At 39.3% G+C, this 15,168-nt stretch overlaps 1 protein-coding gene across 7 annotated transcripts in view; it reads left to right on the top strand.

Annotated features, from left to right (window-relative positions):
- The window catches only part of CREB5 (cAMP responsive element binding protein 5), a 408,270-nt gene that overhangs the window by 72,988 nt on the left and 320,114 nt on the right, over window positions 1–15,168 (top strand). For 6 of the 7 annotated variants that reach the window (XM_057549812.1, XM_007193493.3, XM_007193491.2 and 3 more), the window contains exons 2-3: window positions 2,031–2,102; window positions 7,768–7,861. In XM_057549812.1, the coding sequence (XP_057405795.1) occupies window positions 2,049–2,102; window positions 7,768–7,861 (148 nt within the window). In that variant the 5' untranslated portion in view covers window positions 2,031–2,048. The remainder of the gene's footprint in view (window positions 1–2,030; window positions 2,103–7,767; window positions 7,862–15,168) is intronic. The other variant, XM_057549811.1, reaches the window with a different exon arrangement.

The following is a 15,168-nucleotide window of genomic DNA, read 5'->3' as shown; positions in this document are numbered from 1 at the left end:
ACACACACACTTAAATACACAGACCTTTCTCCATAATTTGGAAATGGCTCCCTAACTGATTGGTGTGATACAGGAATGAAGGAATTGAAGATTGATATTCAGGCAGAATATCAGGCAGATATGGTCAGGCAGATCATGGACACAGAGACAGAAAAGTTCCAGGAAAGTGTTTTAAAAAGTTTACTAGAAAAACAAGGCATATTTAATATTAATGGATAACCCAGTTACTGTGCTGTTTGTTCTATCTTGGATCAAAATCATTTTCTCAGCTTTAAAGTCACCCTTTATTTGGAGGCTTAGAAGTAAGTCATCAGCATTCACAGTGGGGAGGAGGGATGCTCTATTATAAGCGATGGCAAAATCACATGAATAACGAGATGTGAGAAGTCATTTTAGTTGCTCATGACTTTCCTCAGACAAGGGCAAGTGGAAAACTTCTGAAGATATTTGTATTTTTTTCCTTCTTCTTCTAAATATAATAGAGTAAAAAAGTTTAACCAATATGCCTGATACAGGAAAACTGTAAAATTATGCTACATTACTGCCTTGATAGGTGACTAGTCATTCCAAATGGAGAGTGAAAAGGGCATTACTTAGTGAAAATTGAGGAATAGTGATGTGAAGAGAGTTTACATTTTAAAATTTGTTTTGTTTTTAATATCTGACTAGGAGTGTTATCTAAGGAAAATGTTTTCATTTTGTGTTTCAGAAAAGTGAAAGTATGCCTCTATTTCCCAAAGAATATGTGTGGATATATTAGTGTTTGGGGGAAGGCTGTAATGACATACAAATTAGCCTTGTTCTTTTTTTTTTGCAAGATGATAAAGTTTTCTTGGATGAAGGGTAACTATTCCATGAGTGAAGCAGAGTTTCCTCTTTCAAGGGTGAAGGTGACTTAAGACTCCTTTGGAATAACCTACAAGTAGCATTTTAAGGAAGCACAGCACTTCCTTTCTTCAGAGACAAAACAGTAGGTTTTAGTTGTATAATGAAGCCATGTCCCACCAGCAGCACATGGAGCTTATTTAAACTCAGTTCCAAAACTGGCAAAAAGAAAAGTATGATTTAGAAAACTATTTAAATTGTGGAACTTCAATTGTATAGTACTTCTTATGATATTTAAAAAAAAATTTTATGTTACTGTATAGATTAGTAATTACACAATCATATATACTGTACTTTTATTGGTTTGGGGGAGGATTTGCAAAGATATTTGATTACGCTCAGTTTTTGCCTAATGAACTTACCTTAGAACTTAACCCCTGCATAAGAAAAGACCACACTATAGTTTAACATATGTCTGAGATCACAACATAAGGTTTCTGCCTGCAAAGCTACCTTATTCCAGACAACTTATCTAGATCAGAGGGGCGGTCACCTTAATCTGATTTTAATTTCAAATCAGCCTGTAAAACCAAATTAATGAAATATTTAAGGTAATGCTTTTTGCATTTGCTGATTTCTGGTCACCTCTGCACAACTTGGATAGTTTTTGTTGAGGCATCATCAAATGCCTGAGGTGAAAGAGAATTTAAGACCGTGGCTCACTACCAGGGTTATTTGCTAAGCTGGCTGTAGGGCTACCTTGCGTCCCTTGTTCATACTGAAGCTCAGTGGGGTGATCATGGGAGAATCATTTGACCTGATGCTCAGGGTTGGTCCTCACACTGATGATTGCCCAGTAACTACCCTTCTCTTGCTCTTTGCCTTGCACAGGTGGGGTTTTACCTGATAATAACACCCACTAGGCAGAATTTCTGCTGCAATAGACATTGTTTTTGGTTGCATTTTGTTGGCATTTTTTCTTCAAAGTGCAGTAAATATGCACTCAAGAAAACACAGTGGGAACTCGGACTGCAGGGAGCCTAATAAACTTCAGCAAGGCAGGACCTGTTGTTCGTGTTTATGTTTTTCTCATCTAATTTGGGAATTGGCATAGGAGGGGGCTCCGAGCCATTGCCTTTCTCAGGTAGAAGCAGGAGATATTCATGAATTTCTGTTTTCCTTCCTCTCTCCCCCTGACCCTTCAGATTTATGAGGAATCCAAGATGAATTTGGAGCAGGAGAGGCCGTTTGTCTGCAGTGCCCCAGGCTGCTCCCAGGTGAGTGTAGGGGGGTCCTCCACTCTGGCCTGCAGGGGATGCAGTACCTTCCCACAGTGAGGCAACTCTCACTTGGCAGTCATGCCTGCTGTTGGCTTTTCTTCTTCACCAAGATATTCTCAAAGTCCCCCTCACCATCCTCATCCCCATCATCACCATCATCATCATCATTTTCCACTTTGACTAGTTTGAACTACTTCCCTCACAGCCTCTGAAATACATCAGTGTTGGCCATTTCCATCCATAACTTTCCCCTGGAAGTAAACCAGCCGCATCCTGCCCACCAGATGTTCAGGATTGTTATTTCAGACAGGGGGAAAGAGGGTGCTCTCTTTGACAATAGCCACTTGAATTCTGGGCCTTTGGATTACTGGTGAAATAGCTCACCATCAGAGACTGAATTCGATTTTGTTTTGTTTTCCCATTTGAGTAAAATAAACCCCCTATGACTCTTTTAGAACCCACAGTTTTTCCATTTATCTAAACTTTGAGAGAGGAAGTTGGCCTCCTCTGCTGTGTTAACCCTCTTTTAGCCTCTGATGGCTGCCATCAAGTGGATTAGATGTGAGGCTTACATGAGGTGCTGTGTGCGGAGTGTTTAGTAAAGGACCTGCACATTGTGCTCAGTTGACACCCACTGTTGCTATGGTGACTGCTGCTACTATTGTACTAGAACCCATCTCTTCGAAAGAAATTGGAAACATCCATCATCTAAAATCAGAATTTGACATTTTTCCCTTTGGAACAGGATGGTGACTTTTTCTACACTTGACCCTTTGGATATCTCCAAGTTCCAGTCATTGGAAAATGACCACACATGGTGCTCTCATGCCAAGATCTTCATTTTATGGGATGAAGGACAAGCTTAGAACTCAGAGCACAGGCATGTGGGTAGCTATGCTCTCTTTCTCTGAAGTGCCCAGTAGTTTCAGGTGGAATCAAGCCCCACTCTCTTGCCTGTTTATGTTGTGGGGTTGGCGGCACAGCGTAGAGCAATGTCTGGGAGTCAGTGAGAGGTGATGTTCATTAAGGACCCTTTTCATTGTATCTCCCCAGAGAGTTTGAGGAGGGTTCTGGAAGCTTCCTGGAGGGAATATGCCATGGAAACATGAAATGTTATTGCCTTGCGATGCCGCTGTTGACATCAGCCACCAGCTGAGAAACCAGCCTCCTTTGCTTGCGTTCTGGCAGATTCTGCAGGGGCTTTTATATGAATGTTGGTTTTTACCTAATAAATAAGGAAAGCGGTAGAGAAAATTATTTTGAATTTCAACTATATTTTGGCAAGCTGGTTTTGGAGGTCCTTTTGAAATAGGAAACACTGGGAAGACACAGATAGGTTGAAGTACTGGGAAAAATTCTGCTAGACCAGGACTCTCCATTGTGAATGCAGAAAATTGCCTTATCTAAGTTAAAACTGATTTCCACTTAGTTTCCTTAAGGAGGAGTCTCAATAGCCAGAAAGAATTCGATAACTTGAGCAGTTTGCTTTGCTTTGGCTGTAAAAACGTGACATTAAGTTTTATTCAATTTGAGTCACTCAGCACATCTTTGAGGGGCCTGCTTTGTGCATAAAACACATGTACCCCTGCCTTCACGGAACTTCTAGCCTAGGCATCACATGTGGAACCACATGAGCAATTCATCAATTAATTAATGAATTGCAGTTTTCCATGAAGGAAGAGCACAGGCCACCCTGAAGACTATCATAGGGGGATTTACTTTACTTGGGGAGGATAATGGGGGTGTCTCTGTGGAAGGGGCATTCAAGGGAAAGGGATCCTCAAGAGACTTAGCAAAGGCCATAGAGGGTTCATGGCAAGTTAGGGTTCCAGGAGAGTCCAGGATTGTGAATGATGGTAGAGGAGAGCCTTTAAGAAAGGGGTATTTAGCCACATCCAGCATTTGGATAAATCAGAGAGAAAAGAAGTGCACAGAGGACATTGGACTGTGTGGCAGAATTTCCCAAGCTTGGAACTACCAATATTTGGGGCTGAATAATTCTTTGTTGTGTGTGTGTGTGGGGGGGGCTTCCCTGTGCATTATAGGATACTTAGCAGCATCCCTGACCTCTATCTGTTAGATCCCAGTAGCGCTCCCCAGTTGCGAAAACCAGAAATGTTTCCAGGCATTACTAAATGTCCCCTTGGGGGCCAAATTGCCCCCGGTTGAGAGTGACTGCCCAGTGACTTGCATTTTGGCTTTAGCCTTGTTTCTTTTTGGATCCCTTCCCTTTTGGGAATCACCTACTTCTAAGTGATGCTCCCCCATTCTATTTTAGGTATTGCTATAAGCCATCTTTTCTCCTTTTTGGAATCAGGCAGGGTATAAATAAATAAATGCTACAGACGTGTGGTCACTGGTGTCAGATGCTGCTAGAGCTGGCACAGCGAGAGGCCTGAGCAGGGGCTGTTGGGTTTGGCAGTTGGCTGCTTGCCGGCAACCTATGAGAGAGGAGTTGGGGTGGGGGCCAGATTGAGTGAGTGGGTGGTGAGGAAGTGGAGGTGGCCAGCATAGAGGAGCCTTTCAAGAGTGCTAGGGAGTGACGGGAAGCAGAGTGATATAATGGTAGCCTGAGAAGGAAGCAGCTTGAGAAAAGTTTTTTGTTTTTTTTTTTACATCTTTATTGGAGTATAATTGCTTTACAGTGGTGCGTTAGTTTCTGCTTTATAACAAAGTGAATCAGCTATACGTATACATATATTAGGTCAAGGCTCGCCAGGCTGGGTTTAGTCAAGGGCAAGGAGGAGTGAGCATGCTGGCTTGAAGGACCACAGCTGGAGTGCCCTTCCCCAGACTATAGGGGTGTAGAGGATCCTATGGAGGGTGTGGGGGGGGTGTGTTAATTCCTCAGAGACAGGAGGGAATGGAAATAGGACCTATGAAGTTAATGTAAATTCTGAGATGGAGGTGATAATAAATGTTGAAGGGGTGCATTTCAAATGACCTTGAACTTCAGTGAAGGAGCAGGTCATTTTCCTTGAGAAGGCTGTGTGAACTGAGGAAAGGTTTGGAGAAACATGAGACTTGAGAATTTACATAGTTTCTTGGTTTTAAAGTAAAATTCCAAACCTCTTCCTTCAACCCCCACTAAATTTAAATGTAAAGATATATCTAAAACTTGATGTCTCTATTTAATGTGGAAGTGTTTCTTTTTCTTGATAAGCTATTATAAAAATATGAGCATCTTTCAATTGAAGGGATATTAGAATTGAGAAAATATGGTGGTTGGCCAGTGATTCCAAGGGTCTCCTGGTGGGGTGTTAGGGAATCAGTCCATCATGGCATTTACTTTAGCAATGTTCCATAGCCTGGGACCTGCATGGAGAAGAAAGGATGGCTGGGAATTGGAAAGGGGAGTAAATATGAATTATGAGTGCTTGCGCTGTGTTGGAGGTGATGGATGGATTCCTCTCCCACCCCCTTTTTCCCTCATTGGAAAGAACCTTTGCTCTATTAGGAACGGCCTATAATACCTGGGAGGTTTTGTGTGTGTGTGTGTGTGTGTGTGTTACAGCTCCTTATAAGTTAGCTTTGTCCCAGAAGTGAGGAGAAACAAGCTTCTCTTGCTCTTTCTGATCTCACAAAGTCCAATGTTAATTTCACTGTTCCTTTGCCCTCTGCATTTACCTTGTTTTAAGTTCCAGTTGCCTCTCTCAGCTCTGTATCTATTGCAGACTGTACATTTTGGTTATTTCCAATTTGCTATTTTCCTACCAAAAAAAAAAAAAATCACAGATATCCTGTATTGTCTTATTTGGAAGGTAATTACAATTAATATGAGATATCATGGAGATTATTAGTAGTATATAATAAGTATTCTTGTTTATATTCTATTTTAGGTTATTATTTTATGGAACCAAAAATGGCTCACAAAATGGCTGCAAATGAAGGCTATTCCCATGTTGTTTTTTGGTATATATTACAGAAAAGAATTATAATAAGGCTTTTGACAGAAAGACTAAGAAATTTAACCTATGTGTCTAAGCCACACATGGTAGTGTCACTTATTTGATGCAGTCATTCTACTATAGTGTTATAGAGGACCAGATGATCCTGCAGGAAAAACCCACATGTCATGAAGACTTCTTTGTATTCAGAAATCTGGCATTATCACCATGTGTTGCAACTTCTGTACTCTCCAATTTATGTTATGCAAATGACAAAGAAATAAGTGATATTTATTTGAAGAACTACTTTTAGAATATTCCAAAGAATTTAGCCCAGTGAATCCCCTCATTCCTGTGAATACAAATTATACTGTTTGCAGAAAAGATTTCTACCTTAATATACAATGGTAGGGGCTTCCCTGGTGGCGCAGTGGTTGAGAATCTGCCTGCCAATGCAGGGGACACGGGTTCGAGCCCTGGTCTGGGAAGATCCCACATGCCACGGAGCAACTAGGCCTGTGAGCCACAACTACTGAGCCTGCGCGTCTGGAGCTTGTGCTCCGCAACAAGAGAGGCCGCAATAGTGAGAGGCCCGCGCACCGTGATGAAGAGTGGCCCCCACTTGCCGCAACTAGAGAAAGCCCTTGCACAGAAACGAAGACCCAACACAGCCATAAATAAATAAATAAATAAATAAATAAATAAAAAAAAAAAAAAAAAAAAAAAAAAAAAAAAAAAAAAAAAAATATACAATGGTAATTGAAATTTATAGTGGCTATCCTGAGGATCTGGGATGCTCTGAGAGATTTTCTAGATTGTCAAAGATTCGGAAATATTCAACAGACTTTATTGTCTTTTGTTGAATTTTCATTTGACTTTGATAAAGCAGATACCCTGTTAAGTTCAGGTATTAAAACGTACCAGTCTGAGTCAGGATAGGCTAGGATCTGCTACAATAATAAATTAGTCCAAAGCTTCAATGACTTGACACAACAAAGGCTTACTTCAGTTGCCCAAGCATACATTTCAGTTATAGATTGGCAGGATATTTTTTATAATCCTTCAGAATTCAGAGATGCTCTTCATAATTCTTCAGAGATTTAGGATGATTGAGGGGCCACTATTTCTCATATTGTGAATCTCTGTGCTAAAAGGGAGAGGGTCTTGCCCCAAGAAATAGATGCTCACATCTGGGTGACATGTCACTTCCATTCATGACTCAATGGGTAGAACTACTCACATGGCCCCACCCAACCACAAGAGGGCCAGGAAATCCAATTCCACCATATGACCAGAAGCCAGACAGCTGAAAATATTTGGGCGCAGCATTTTTGACAACCATAATATCATTCCCTGAAAATTAAAAATAAAGTGTTGGTTTACTACATTGCACAGAGTATAGAACACTAAAAGTAATTTGCTGTGTTACTATAAATCATATGTATAATTATAATTAATGAGATGATCAGTGTGCAAGGTCTTCATAAACAGAAACATACTATGCAAATGTCATGGGGTACATCTGTAGATATATATGGCAAATAATTAAGCGTGATGTGTAGTTCTTTTCCAAAGTCTGACATGAATGCATATGTGCTTGCGTAAAATAATTTGTCATTTTACTTACCATGCTTTCAAACTTTTTCAGAACTAATTTTTTTTTCCTTGTCACGTTTGCAGTGCTGAATGAATCTTTTTCTCTATGATGACAAAATATATATTACAAAACTGAATGGCTCCTCTCCCCTCTCCCTTTTTTTCTATTTGTCTGACAGCGCTTCCCAACAGAGGACCATCTGATGATTCATAGGCACAAGCATGAAATGACTTTGAAGTTTCCCTCAATAAAAACAGACAATATGTTATCAGGTAAGGAGCCATCAGGCAAAGACGCTTTGGGTGATCAGATCAGCCTCCTGTGAGATACTTGTTCTACAGAATAGGATGATTTCCGCTGGCAAATTCTACACCTTGAAAATTTATATTTCTAAAGTATAGCTGAGGCTTAAAATAATGGTAAGCAGGAATGTAATCCGCTAATGTAGTGTTCACTCAAATAATTGGAGAGCTATGACTTCTTGTTTTCTGGAATGTGAAATATTTATTACTATGAAACTTGGCTCCATATAAGGATTTTTTAACATCACATACCTGTAATTACTCAAGCAACAGATATTAATTGAGCATCTGTAATGCACATTGCACTGTTCTGAGTGCCGTGGAGGCGCCAAGATTGATATGATTACTGTTTTCGAGGACATCACAATGTGTGTGTGAAAACTTAGCTAAAATAGAGGACTGTCCATGATATATATCAAATGAGCCTTGTAAGGAAAAATGCTGTGTGGCTTTAGCAGAAGGAGCTGTCTTTCTGGACTGAGCTGGTCAGTGAAGGTTTCCTTAAGAAACAGTACCTGCTTCATAATTGGGAAATTAAATAAGATAATGTGTGGAAATACAACAAGTGCTCAGCAAATGTGATCAGAAATAAATAATAATGATAATCCATCAATTAATTTCCATTCTGTCCCATCTTGAGAGGTAGTGGGGTAAATTAGAAAGAGTGCAGGGAGTGAGGAAACTTGAACTCTAGCCTGGCCAGATGACCTTGAGCAAGTTGGTAAACACTTCTGGGCTTCAGTTTCTTTTTCCATTAAATGGGAATGATTTTATCTGCCCAGTCTATTTCACAGGCTTATTGTGATCCAATGAAAGCATGTAAGTGCAAGAGTTTCATAAACCCTAGCAGGGCAGTTGAAGCATTTCCTGTTGCCCTTCTCAGGCTAGAAATATTTCACTCAAGCCACTGTCTCCCTGGCATCGTGAAAGAAATAATACGCCCATGAACATGTTTTAAATGATATCAGAAGAGAAACTGACTGCACAGGCAAAACTGGCTCGTATAATTGAGCATTTCTATGGCACTTAAATTTTACAAGTATTTTATTATCACTCTTATTAGTAAATACCCTAAGAGTTTTTTCAGACAGGTTATTATTACAACCCACATTTTACGGATAGAGATGGAGGGGTGTGGGAGAGGGAGCAGCTTTCCCAAACGCACCAACAGAGCAAAAAAATACGGCCCTTGATCCTGCAGTCCTAACCCTCTGACTTGCACCAGCTACTGCTTTGTCAGGCTTCATCAGTTTATATATATGATCAAATACTCCCGGTGACGGGACTGTCCACACGTCTTCACTGTCTGGCCCGTGACTTGTAAATGGTGCAGATGGGCTGTGATTTGCAAGACGCTCGTGTTCAAAGGCAGCTTCTTCCCTTCCCTCCTCTACCACCTCTCTCTCAGCCTGTTTGTTTTTATTGAACTAGTTGGCTCTTCAGAAATAACTTTGTCTTTCCTTAAGTCTAGAAACAGATGCAGAAACTCAAATTTCTAAGAATTATGAAAGCCTAGAAGGGTTAGGAAGGGTGTTCTGTTCTTTTGTTTTTATCATTTATTACGTTCTATAGAGTTACATGTGGTGTAACCTTATAGTTTGACAATGAACATGTATAGGAAAGTAGCAAGGCTCTAGACTTTGGAATTCCCAATATTTCAAGTAATAAGCTCACCCTTTATTTCTCCCAAACAGGATCCCTAAAATAGGCTGCCTGGGGGTAGGGGAGTGGGAGGTGAGTGTGAAGGAGTGGTGATTATGTGGTGATATTATCACTACAGAGGTAAGTACCAGCGTAGTATCTCTCAGGTAGACTGCTGGGATGGCCCTACAGGGAGCCCCATCCAAAGGTCTGAAAAAAAGTAGCTAAAGATGTGGGAACGTTTCTATAGATTTCCTATAGGTTTTTGATGAAACTCTTGAAGCTTTTCAGTAGTTCTTACCAGATTCTTATTAATTTGTTACGTCAAACTCAGAATAAGAAAATGAAGGGAGAAATAAATGAGGAAAAACAGCATGAATAATATAAGGGCATATTTTCTTTTGCTTTCTCAGGTTTTATATTGAAGCTGGTATGAGGCCATTTCATACTCCCAATGAAATTAAGTGCTAAATTTTTTTAAACCATTTTTTAATTGAAGGATAGTTGATTTACAGTGTTGTGCTAATTTCTGCTGTGCAGCAGAGGGACCCAGTTATACACAGATATACATTCTTTTTTAAAAAATATTCTTCTCCATTATGGTTTATCCCAGGAGACTGGATATAGTTCCCTGTGCTAAATTTTTAAACTTGCTACCCACTCTGCATGTTCGTAGTCTCGTAGAAATTTCTTGCTGGAACAGAATACAGAGCTATCCAGTACAGCTCCAAGGGCTGAGGTGTCAACTACGTGTCATATGCCAATGTTGTCCACACTGAATTGTAATATGCTATTTACTGAGTATTTGTGCTTTGCATTTTTTTCCAGGAAAGTCTTTAAAATATATTTATCTCAAACATCATTTCAGTTTTAGCATATTAGATTGTGATTGTCAATATGACTGAAGTTTTATTTGTCTGTATCTTAATTTACTCAGATTTGAATTTATCAAAACCTTCAGAATCTGCTTTTATTGAAAATATGTTCATTAGAATTTTATTTCTTAATGTACCTTAAACCTATTTTGTGGCCTCTCATGAAGATGAATAATTTTGTACAGCTTGAAATATAGTAACAATAAAAATAAAAATAGTATAAATCAAATCTTAAATCAGCAATCCTCATCAGGGCAAAAATGTTCAAGGCTATTTTTTTTTTCAAACAATATTTGGGCTATTTTTTTTAAAGCAATGTTCAATTACCCAAAATTTCATTTCAGATGAATTGGAGTTTAATATATATTAAGGAGATAAAGTATGGTAGGTGTGTTTATTACTAATTTCAGGGTATCTAGCTAACCTAAATTTTGGAAAATCACTTCATCCTTCATTAATTGCAAATATTATAGTTAGGGAAGTTATTAAGATATCACACATATACATTTGAAGGGTAAATGTCCAAAGAGTTGTAAGATCTGAAATAATTTTATAGCTTTGCCATAAAGTCCATTTTATTTAAGCCAGGTAGAATTTATTACTCAAAATGACTGTAAATAATCTTTGACATGCCACAAAGCAGGATAATAAAAGTGACGGTCATGGTGTTTTATTAACATGAGTCTGCTCTTACTGATAGACAGTAAACATAAAACCTCTCCTTCTAAAGTGACAGTACTAGTAAGGACACGAGTAGGGGTGATGGTGTTGGATTCTGAGGGCAAAGACTTCCATTCCCTCCCACCTTGGTCCTTCCATCCTTATTTGGGCCACGTGGTACATTTCCAGTGTCCTGATGTGACGAGGGGCATGAACCTTACCCTTCAACTATTCTCCATCTGATAGAAGATAATTTCATGGTGAGGGAAGTTGTGATAGCAAAGGTTTTTAGGTGCCAGGTTTGAAATGAGAATCCATTGAGGACAGTATACTTCCACATACAGGTTGCAAAATTACCAGCTACCACATGACACCAGATCTGTTTGGCTTGCAAATTATGATCAAATTTCAGTATTAGAGACAAAGAGGATGGTGTTTGGGTCTATTTTAATGGTATTATGTCTAGGTATCCAGAAATTCCCAAATCTCGCCCTATCAAACATCCCCACCCCCACTTCTTTACAGGGTTCCCAGGGTCTGTACAGAAAAACAAACAAACAAACAAAAAACAGAATAGGAATCAAAGTACAACTTTGTAGTTGAACAAATAATAAGCAAATAATATGCTAAATGAGAACTCTGTGTGTGTATGTTGTGTGTTGGGGGAATATGGTAGAAATATTGACCTAGAAGATGACTGATTTTGCTTCATGAAAGGAAAGATGAAGTTCAAGAGTACTGCAAACCTTTCCCAAAAGATAAAACCTGATCAACACTCAGGTGGGAAACCTGAGAAAGAGACAGGGGACCGTGCCTTTAAATGCCTAGTCAGTTCCCTCACCAGACATCACAGCCTGGTTAATGCTGCAGGCAACTGGGCTGTGTTTAGAGAGAAGTTAGGACAGGCACCAGCTGAGGTGTGGGAAGAGGGTCTGAAGTTGCCCCTTCATCACCATTCATTTAGTCAACAAACATTTAATGAGTGCCTGCAAGGATCCTATTGTGCTGGGTGCTGGGGATGTGGCATTGAACCAGAGAGATGAGGTCCCTCTTCTATGGAACTAATTATATGCTGTTGGGGGTAGGGAGGAAGAGAGATAATAGACAAAAAACCAAAACCAAAACAAAACCAAAAATCCCCAGATAAATAAACAAGAAAATATCAGTTAGGGAGAAGTGTTCTGATGAAGATAAAACATGATAATGTGACATCAGTGGCCAGCAGGCTGCCCAAGGAAGGTCAGGAAAGGCCTCTTCTAGATGAGTGGCATTTCAGCCAAGACCTGATGTTCAGCACTCCAGGCTCAGGGGTTCTTTCTCCCTGACCTCTGAATATGGTGGGGCTGGAAGTGGTAAAACCCCAAGACCAGATGCGGTGCAGCTGACTGTATCTTGCGCTGACACATGGAAGAGAGGCAAGAGAGACTGGCTTCCTCATCCCATCTTCCTTATCACCGTCTGATGCAGAGCATCTAATATAAATGACAATATAGTCCTTCAGAACCCAACTGAGTCCTGGATTAGGTCTAGAAGTAGGGCCTATCTCTAGTTCCAGACTCTAAACCTAATACTTACTGTGGAGAAAGCAAAATGTTTTCAATGAAGTAGAACTTTTGTCTCCAAGAGATTGTGATCAACCAGACAATCTCAGAACCCGAATCCATTGCTCATGGCTCTTTGCTATAAACCCTGCTTAATAATCCAAGAGCATTTTAAGGGAGGAGCCAGAGGAAAGGTGACATATCTCACTCCAGATTCTTTTTGGAATGAACTGGGATATAAAAAGTAAATAAATCTCTCTCTCTGTCTCTGTCTCTCTGTCTCTCTGTCTCTCTCTCTCTCACACACACACACACACATGCGCGTCCCATACTTAGCTTCTTTCTCTTCCATTGATGGTAAAGTTACATAGTGACTTCTCACTGTGGAAATTAATCAGATCTTTATGGAACAGAGGGTGGTGGAGATGGCTTGCACCAGAGGGCAGCATGATAATAGCAATAGCTACCATTTATTGCCTTATGTTATGCCTGTAATATGCGCCCTGCTTTATATACATTGTCATTTAATCCTGGCCACTTTTTTTTCACATGAGTAAACGAGATCAAGAGGATAAGCAATTTGTCCAAAGTCCCTATCTGTCTATAATTTTCTCACTGTACCTATAGATTTGGTGAGGTACACATATTTTTAGTATGTTTTGACCTTAGATTTATGTTTGGATATAAATCTATGAACTGCTTTTTCTTATATTATTGACTTATCCCTTCAATAGTCATCAAATGGAGAGACTAGTCAAACGTTTTTAGAAGGAGATTGTAACAACACATTAGCATTTAGAGGAACGAAGAGTTGTGTTTTTAAATCAGATTTTCTCACCCACTCTAATAAGTGGCTACAGTAAGTCCCATACATACGAACCTTCAAGTTGCGAACTTTCAAAGATGCAAACGTTCGTTAGCGTGTCCAGTCACATAAGTTAGTTCACGTTGTCATGTGAGTGCATGTGGTTGTGCTTTTGTGTAGTTTACTGTACTGTGTTTATTTGTTTTTTATGTATTATTTGTATGAAAAGTATTATAAACCTATTACGGTACAGTACTATATATCCGACTGTGTTAGTTGGGTACCTAGGCTAATTCTGTTGGACTTGATACGAATGCGCTTTCGGCACAGAACTCTTTTGTATGTAGGGACTTACTGCATTGGCATTTGGACATGTCAGCTTCTCATTCATGTTTTTAGTTGGTCAAGCAAAATAGAATTTTGAAAATTCACCTGATACGTCAAAGGCCTTGATCTACAGTCTTCCTTTATATATGAAAAACTGGCTTCCAGTCTGTTTAATCTGGAAACCAATCCCTTTTGACAAAGAGTATAGTAGAACTCAGGCAATGAGTGACTAAGTGGAAACATTAAGCTTTAGCTTCCACTATTCAGGGCAGATTTTGATCCCTTCGTTCACGTGGCCAGCAGAGACATGGTTTCACAGCGTTAATAACCCTTTTTACCAGCTCAGCTCCTCTAAAGTGAAATAAAATTGTGGCTTAATTGCTGTTGTAACACTTAGGGGTAAGCCATGGCTGATAGTGAGTATGTAGGTGTGGAAAGTATACTTGAATTATTTAAATCTATATCTATGTCTTCTGGAGCCATGTGTTGTAAGAGATGCCTTTATCAGAGCATTTTCTAGTTGACTCACAGCCTCTCTAAGGGTATCTAGTCTACCAGATCTCCACCTTGACAGGAATGGATTCCAGCATGTGATTCAAGAGTGTGAGAGTGTGTCTCACTGACCTGGATCACCCCAGTCCGGGTCAGTTTTTAAGCATCCCACAGCTATTGTTTAAAAACCAGAGTTACCTTGGTTTGTCCCATGGTAGCACTGCCTCTTGGGACAGAGTAGGGAAATAGTTATGTCAGTGTTACTGAAAGGATCCTAGTGCTCCTATTGTATATTCACACTCAATAAAAGGCACATTTATCGCAAAGAAGCCTGTCTAGAATTCCACGGAATTCTGTCAGTTGTTACTGATTATTACTCTTATAAAGGATTATGCATTTTAAAATTCATTTAATGTGAACTGAATTAGGACTTTATTAAAATTCAGGTAAGGTATAAGAATATTTTAAAGAAAGCATTTGCTGAAAAATTCATGGGATAAATATGACTATAAAAAGAATATTAAAAAAAAAAAGAATATTAAAAGTCTCGAAGAGAAATGCCTTTTTTGAGAACCCCAACTCTTACTAAAATAGATAGGCTAATTCCAATACTTTTCTCTATTGATTTGAACAGCATTCTTGAGGAATTCCATTAAGCTACATTTTGTTGGCTGAAATTGAGTCATGTAAATAATAAAAATGCATTGCCTTTTAAAAAATACCCTATAGTTAAGAATGGTCACTAATTCAAACTGATCTTTCTTATAACTGGTCTGAATTAGTGAGGCTTTTATCGTATCAATTTAATACAAAATGATGTAAAATTACTTTATAGAGTCCTTTAGTAATACCGTAGCTGAGACTATCAGACCAATAGGAAAAAAATTTTGCGTAGGGGACTCATATTTTCCTCCTCTGGTATATGATGGGAAGTCT

This window comes from Balaenoptera acutorostrata, chromosome 7 (assembly GCF_949987535.1).
Source record: "Balaenoptera acutorostrata chromosome 7, mBalAcu1.1, whole genome shotgun sequence".
NCBI lineage: Eukaryota > Metazoa > Chordata > Mammalia > Artiodactyla > Balaenopteridae > Balaenoptera > Balaenoptera acutorostrata.
This window is presented reverse-complemented; position numbering and strand designations above follow the sequence as displayed.